General features: G+C 51.9%; 1 protein-coding gene across 2 annotated transcripts in view; it reads left to right on the top strand.

Moving 5' to 3' along the window:
• Positions 1 to 7,500, top strand: part of LOC121700004 (dynamin binding protein) — a 56,527-nt gene that overhangs the window by 19,035 nt on the left and 29,992 nt on the right. For both annotated transcript variants that reach the window (XM_042082620.1, XM_042082618.1), the window contains exon 4: positions 2,299 to 4,893. In XM_042082620.1, the coding sequence (XP_041938554.1) occupies positions 2,299 to 4,893 (2,595 nt within the window). The remainder of the gene's footprint in view (positions 1 to 2,298; positions 4,894 to 7,500) is intronic.

Below are 7,500 nucleotides of genomic sequence, written 5' to 3'. Positions count from 1 at the left end.
TATCTGAGAACTTCTCTCCAAGCCTCCAAGATCTATTTCCGAGAGCTACAGCTTTAGTGTTAGACATGGAGGCTGGCAGGCTGCTTAATGTACAGGTCTACTACAGGCCCTGACTGAAGCTACGTCAGACTGAGTGGTGATTCTACATGGTCTTTTCTGCAGCAGATTCATACTCAGACTCAGGAAGTTTTAGACGTATCTGTGTGTGTGTTTGTGTCCGGTGTGTGTGTGTGTGTGTGTGTGTGTGTGCGTGTGTGTGCGCAGTGACGGACTGGGATTAAAAAACGGCCCTGGCATTTTCACCAACCAGCGGGCCACACGTGCGTGCGCGTCCCCGCAACACACAGATATAACTTCACATGCACGGAAATAATATAGATAAAGCCCCATTGGTAATGAACTCTAACTTTAATATGCATAAAGACTGAACCAAGAACATGAATATATCAATGTACAACTCCCAAAAAATGAATGCTATATGAAATATGAAAATGAAAAAAGAATAGCCTAGAATAGATCATCAGAGCATCAGCTCCACAAACGTGTCTTAATTAACGTCATGCAGTTAACAAGGTGCGACGGAGCTTGCTCTTCTCCGCAACCCTGTCTATCACGTCATCAGCATCCAAGTTCATTAGGACCTCTTTCTCTGTCGCCATCAGCATAAAGGCCTCCAAATTATCCTGTGACAATCGTGTCCTTAGGCGATTCTTGATGAATTTAAGAGTGGAAAAACTCTGTTCGCATGCCACTTGAGTACATGACAGTGTTAGTAGGAATTTATATGCTAATCATATATTGTTGTAGGCACAGGTAAAGAGTTTTAACTGCTGGAGAAGGAAATAGCAACAGATTCTTGCAGGTAGCACATTTCTTGCTCACCAGGTTTATTTCTGTATCTTCCTCTATCTCCATGGCATCATCAAAGTCCGACGCTCTGACTGTGTACTCGTTTAGACACATTCGGTTTTGAAATTCCCAGAAGTCATTGCTTCGTATAACTTTTGTAAACCAATAATAAAATAAAAGATACAGGCATATTTATTGTATTTCAATTTCAAACAATGCACTTTTTAAACATTTGATTAAATAAGGCTACAAAAGAATGTAGACTGATGTAAATATTGAGGGTCACCATGACTGTAGTATAGAGACTCATATCTGGTATAAATACTGATCAGTTTCCTCTACATAGGAAGAAGTGGGAGTTAGAGATAAATGGCTAATTTGAAGCCATTTAACACTATTGATGCTTGATAGTAACCTGACTCTCGCCAGATTTCGTTCCGCCTAGCTCCACTCACTAGATTCATCTGGCGAGAGTCAGGTTAGCTTGATAGTGGGCCGCGTGAACCCGACAAGCATGCTGACCCATGCGAGGCCGGGGCCCTTCTGGCATCTGCCCAAATGCCAGACCGTACAGTCCGTCACTGTGTGTGTGTGTGTGTGTGTTCTCCCCACTGTATCTTTAGTTGACCACTAGGTGCCCCTGTGGGCCTGTGAGCTGTGTGAACTGTTTGAGTAGTAGAGAGTGTTGTGGTTATTCAGCATTCTTACGTAAGTTTATCCAGCTCTAAGCTCCATAGCAGTACTGTACAGATTGATATTATGCAATGACCTAACTATTAAACCCTAGAGACCCCTGTGGATTCCTGTGTCTACCACCCAAAAATCCACTTAGTCTTTACCACAGATATTGTTTCCTGTACAGTGGTCTAGTGTGGTGTTTTGTTGTAGTTTTTTTTCTTGCTTCCTGGTTTGGATGAGTTTGATTTCCTCTGTTGGTTCATTAGTGGGGCTCGGCCAGAGTTGCTCCACGCTCTGTCTCAGACACAATAGTGGGTGGGGAACGGAGTTCGGAGGAATGTGACCTTTCTGACCTCTTTGGGCAGGACGTTCCCTACCTCCCTGCATGCTCAGGGTTTTGTGTGTTTATGTGTGTGTGTGTGTGTGTGTGTGTGTGTGTGTGTGTGTGTGTGTGTGTGTGTGTGTGTGTGTGTGTGGCTTGTTTGGTTTCTGGAATCTCTTTTTTCCGTCTTAATATCACTGATCTCAGGTCAGTGAGTATGAGCATGAGTGTGTCTGAGGAATTGGATGGAATATGTTTGAAGTTAATTTAGGAAAAAAAGCAAATTTGTCATGCTTATTCATAATATTTGTATCTGTGTGTCTGTACATACAGTATTTACTTATACATTATACTGTATGTTTGGACATATGATTGCATTGCATGCAGTGTTTGGATGAGATTCAGTGTATGTCCATATTGATGTTGATCAATTTCTCCCCCTTCTGCAGGTGATGTGGTGGTGGTGGAGGGACGTCTGAATGCGGGCTGGCAGCGTGGGCGTAATGCGTGGGGCGCCCGTGGGCTATTCCCCTGCTCCTGCATGAAGGAGCTCCACCTGTCGGGCCTCTCGCGTCGCCTGCAGGCCGCCCAGGCTGCCCAGGCCTCCGAGCTGCCCCCCCACGCCCTGGGCATGGCCCGCGCCCTCATGAGCCTCCACGCCCAGCTGGACGAGGAGCTGGACTTCCGCGAGGGCGACCTGATCACCATCGTGGGCCTGCCCGAGCCCGGCTGGTTCCTGGGCGAACTGGACGGGCGTTCCGGAACGTTCCCCGAGGGCTTTGTGGAGTTGCTGGCCCCGCTGCGCACTCTCGATAACCCGCATGATCTGATGCAAGGCGCCGATGAAGGACAGTATGATTACTATCAGGTGCATGGAGGGGAAGAAGAGGAGGAGGAAGAGGAGGAGGAGGAAGAGCAGAGGATAGCAAGGGAGGTAGAGAGGGCACAGGCGGAGGAAGAGGAGGAGAGAGAGCAACAGCGGGAGCTGGAAGAAGAGGAAGAACAAGAAGAGGAAGGCGTTTACGGAGTGGCGCTTTATGACTTCCGGGCGATGGAGCCCGGGGAGCTGGACTTCGACGTGGGCGACCGCATCCGGGTGGTCAATACGCTGGAGGACGGCTGGCTGGAGGGGGTCCTCCGCGGCCAGAGAGGCATCTTCCCCCACCGCTTCGTCAAGATGGAGGACGACGGACGACGGGCCTTCCTGCACGCCGAGACCGCTAGCGACGTCACCCCGACCACACAGATAGAGGTGGTGGACAAGTATGCGTCCGAGTACGGAGGCGGTCAGGAGGACCATAATGCATTGCAGCAGAGCGGCGACACTTGGGAGACCCAGGAGGACCACACGGTGTGGGACCTGGACTACTTTGAGCGTCGGGAGGAGGAGAGTGGCAAGTGGATGGAGGACTCCACCTGCCCCAACACCACCACCTCACCCTCCTCCACCAGCTCCAGTAACACTACCACCACCTCTGCAAGGGAGCGAGCTGGGACTCAGACCACTAGAACTACCACTACTACCCAGCAGACACAGGCAGGGGAGAAACCCCCACGGACGCGGCCCCCTCCCCCAGCGTTCGGCCCCAACAGAGGGGGCCACCGGGCGGTGCAGAGGACCGGCTCTGGGAGTCCCACGCCACCCAGGCCCCAGCTGCCCCCCAGGCCCAGCCAGCAAGCGCTGAGCCAGAGCAGGCAGAACAGCGTCAGCCACTCGGCCTCCGCCTCCCCCGTGGGCCCTGGCCCGCACGCGGCGCCCGCTTCCAGAGGCTCCCGTCTGGGTGGGCTTCTCAGTCGAGCCCCCTCCTCCTGGTCGGGGCATCACAGCAACCACCACCATCACCACCACCACAACCACCACCATGCGGCCGCCGGGACCAAGCACCACAGCAAGAGCCCCTTCTCCCGGGGCTCGTTCGCCTTCAGCTCCAGCGGGCACCCGCGGGGCAAGCCCAAGAAGCTCGCCCGCCACGCCAGCGCCAGCGAAGCCGACAGGGGGAGTCACGGCGAACGCTGGAACCTTTGGTCCCAGTCGCAGTCCCAATCCCAATCCCAATCCCAATCCCAACAACCCCCGTTTGAGTCCCAATCCCAGTATTCCCAGCAGTCGCAGGGCCGGAGCTCCAATGGCTTCCTCCCCAGCGCGCATACGCTCGACTTGCTGACCGCCTCTCCGGCCGACCTGGAGGCCAAGTTGTCCCAGCAGCTGCTGGAGCTTGACAGCATCCATCCCGGTCCCAGCGGAGGTGGAGGCGTTGGGGGAGAGGAGGACCTGGGAGACCCCTGGGCCTCGCAGGTGTCGCGCCACTTCTCCATCATGGACTTCAGCTCGGAGAGCGACATCCTCCGTGGCTCCTCCCACTCGCCTCTAGACCGCCTCCTGTTGACGCAGGGACCCTCCTCTTCCTCTTCGTCCCCGACCGGCTCGGCCTACTCCTCCCTGGAGCGCCACAAGACCCTCCGGCCGCCTCCCCCACGACCCCGACTCCAGCGACCCCCGGCGCCTCCCCCCGTCTCCAACGGCCGGCTCGCCCCCCCACCACCCCCTCTCCGACCGGCTCGCCCTGCCCCCAGACCCCCACCTCCTGCCCCGGGGGGCGGCCGCCCCCCCGCTCCACCTCCCAGCCTCCTCTTCACCCCGGAGGAAGACGAGCACCGGGACGAGGACGAAGACGAAGACCCTGCCTTGGAGCCGGAGCCGTTGCCGTTGCCGGAGCCGTTGCCGTACGGCATCGAGGCGCAGCTGCAACAGCGGCGGGAGGAGGACGAGCAGGAGGCCCTGGAGAGGGAGCGCGAGCGCCAGCAGGAGCAGGAGGAGGAGAGGGAGAGGGAGCAGTACCGGCTCCTGCTGAGGCTGCAGGAGGTGGAGCAGGACATCGAGGCGTACACGCAAACTGCCCAGGAGCTGAGCGCCATGCTGGAGGAGGAGGAGGAGGAGGAGGGGGAGGAGGGGGACGCGGCCGCGCGCCTCCAGGCCATGGAGAACCTGGAGTTCTGCAACTACACGGTGGAGACGCTCACGCTCGAGCAGCAGCAGCTGCAAGGTAAGCTCCCAGCTCACACCTGATGCACACACACACATGCACACACACACACACGCACACATGCACACACACACATGCACACATGCACACATGCACACACACACACACACACACACACGCACACATGCACACACACACATGCACATGCACACACACACATACACATACACACATGCACACACACACACACACACATGCACACACACACACATACGCACATGCACACACATGCACACGCACACACACACACATGCACACACACACACACACACACACACACACACACACACATGCACACACACACACACACACACACCCACATGCACACGCACACACACACACACACATACACACACACACACGCATGCACACACACACACACGTCACACACACCTCTCTCAGCACAGACTTGTTGCTTTAAAGGATGCCGTTCACAAACTTGACCAAAGATTGTGAATATTTGAGCACAGCAAGTTACAGGGCTGGCATTTGCTGAATTATGCAAAACGTACATTGGATTACAATCAAGAAGGGTACATGTTATTGAAGACACTTCAATTAATTGAATTAATCATTTACTAGATGAGATAAACTTCTTAAGAATTGTGTGCATTGTTGACACCTATTCATTTTTGTGGTTTGGTAACAGTAGTTTTCATAAGTAATTCTTGGAATATGTATGAGACATTGTACACAGACACGGTTTATGTCTTATTTCCATTGCAATTTAAGCAAGGTTGAATCAGGTGATGGGCACGGTTCACAAACATGACTCAGGTTTCAGATTGAAAAGGAGCCTCCTCTTCCTTGCTCCCTTGTCCTCCCATAAATCAGTGCAAAGTCTCAGCCACTCTCAACCTGCATGCAGCTCTCTCTGTTTGGCAAGCTGGCCTCGTTTGAATAACTGGATGACAGGATACCCTGCGGTCAAGTCTCATTTGAATGAGTCATGATCTCTGTGAACTGCGCTGTGGTCTTGGAAAGAGTGGACTGTGTTTATTAAGTCCATTACTCATGGCAAGAGACAGGTGTTTTTTTTTTTTTCAATCGTCATTGCTGCCTTAATTACAAACTCTAGACTACAACTTCAACCTTTAAACTACATATGAGCCATGTCACAACTATTGCTTGTTTTGTACTGTCTGTGTGTGAAGTAAATGTCATAACAGGGTGTGTTTCTTGTCACACCTTTTAACTCATCAATGCACTTCCTGTCGCAATGGCATGAAGAATATGAGTCAACAGGGCTTCCTTACGCTTGACTCACATAAGCATTAGCATAAATCGCTACACTAACTCCAGTATTCACCCCCTTGTCCTTATGAAACGGGCTAGCTTCAAGGACACCCTCCCCCTTCATCTTCAAAGATGCCTGTTTGTATGCCCTTCCTCTCCCTGGTCATATATTCTGTCTCAGGGCTCTCAGTAGTGCTCCCAGCACCCACATGTGATGTTCTGTGTCTCCTGGACGTCCATACTGTCCTGCTCTGGCTCTTTCAGGAATGTCGACGCCACATTCTTTGACCTGAAGGAAAATATGTGCTAAATGTGTGGACACATAACTACAGGAGATCCATCTTCACTCCATAGAGGCTGAAGGCGTGCTAGGCGTGTAATATAACTCAACTCGATTGAATGATTAGCCGATTCTGATCTTGACCTCTTACATAAATTGGCTCGGATGTGCTGTTGGAGGTCAATAAAAACAAGGGTCAGCTTGCTTGCTGGGACTTCAGGAGGTGCATTAGAGTCCTCTTTGTTTTAGTGTCTTACTTTCAGATGCTCGAGGAGTGCATCTCCACACCTTGTTGGAAGTTCCCCTTGCATAGATTCCAGGAATGAAGATGGGAATTCTGATGGGTTTTTCCCAAAGGGAAACACTATATCCATGGCGGGATTTGTCGCCATGATAGTGATGAGAAAGCTGAATGGATCTCTGCTCCTCAGTCAGCGTCAGCTGAGTCATAGCTCTACGACCATCAAAACAACAGCACAGTGGTGAATACAGACAAAAGCTTGTTGAGTAAGAGAGTCTGACTGGACTCAGACCTGCTGCTCTCATGACTGTGATTTAGAGACATCAAGAGAGTCAAGCTGTGGGAGGGCTGGTGCCAAACGCAACTACATCAGTCTACGAGTCCACGAAATCTCTCTCTGACCTCTGAGTTTCAGTGCTTGTTAACTTTGTTTAACTTCTCATTTCACAATTAGCTGATTTCTAAAATCTGATTTATGGTGTGGCTCTTTTTATTCGCATGGATAAAGATGTACCCTGTGATGACAGGATTCTGCAGTGGGTAAAGGTTATGTTAATGCTTACCCTTCAACTCACATAGTTCCCCCCCAATATCTTTGGATGGTGGGCATGAACGCTGCTTATTAGCACAAGCTAATGGACTCTTAATTGCTTTTAGCCATCGCACGACATGGGGGTGTGGAATGCTGAGCCCAGCCAACACGGCCTTTCTCACATACATATGAGGTGCATTCCAGGCCTATGGTGAGAGGGAGGCCTCTCTCTCTCTCTCTCTCTCTCTCTCTCTCTCTCTCTCTCTCTCTCTCTCTCTCTTTTCTCTCTTTCCCTCTATTCCTTCCCTCCTATGTTCT

The sequence above is a fragment of the Alosa sapidissima genome, chromosome 24 (genome assembly GCF_018492685.1).
Source record: "Alosa sapidissima isolate fAloSap1 chromosome 24, fAloSap1.pri, whole genome shotgun sequence".
Taxonomy (NCBI): domain Eukaryota; kingdom Metazoa; phylum Chordata; class Actinopteri; order Clupeiformes; family Clupeidae; genus Alosa; species Alosa sapidissima.
Note: the sequence above shows the minus strand (reverse complement) of the source record. Positions and strands in the feature narration are given on the sequence as shown.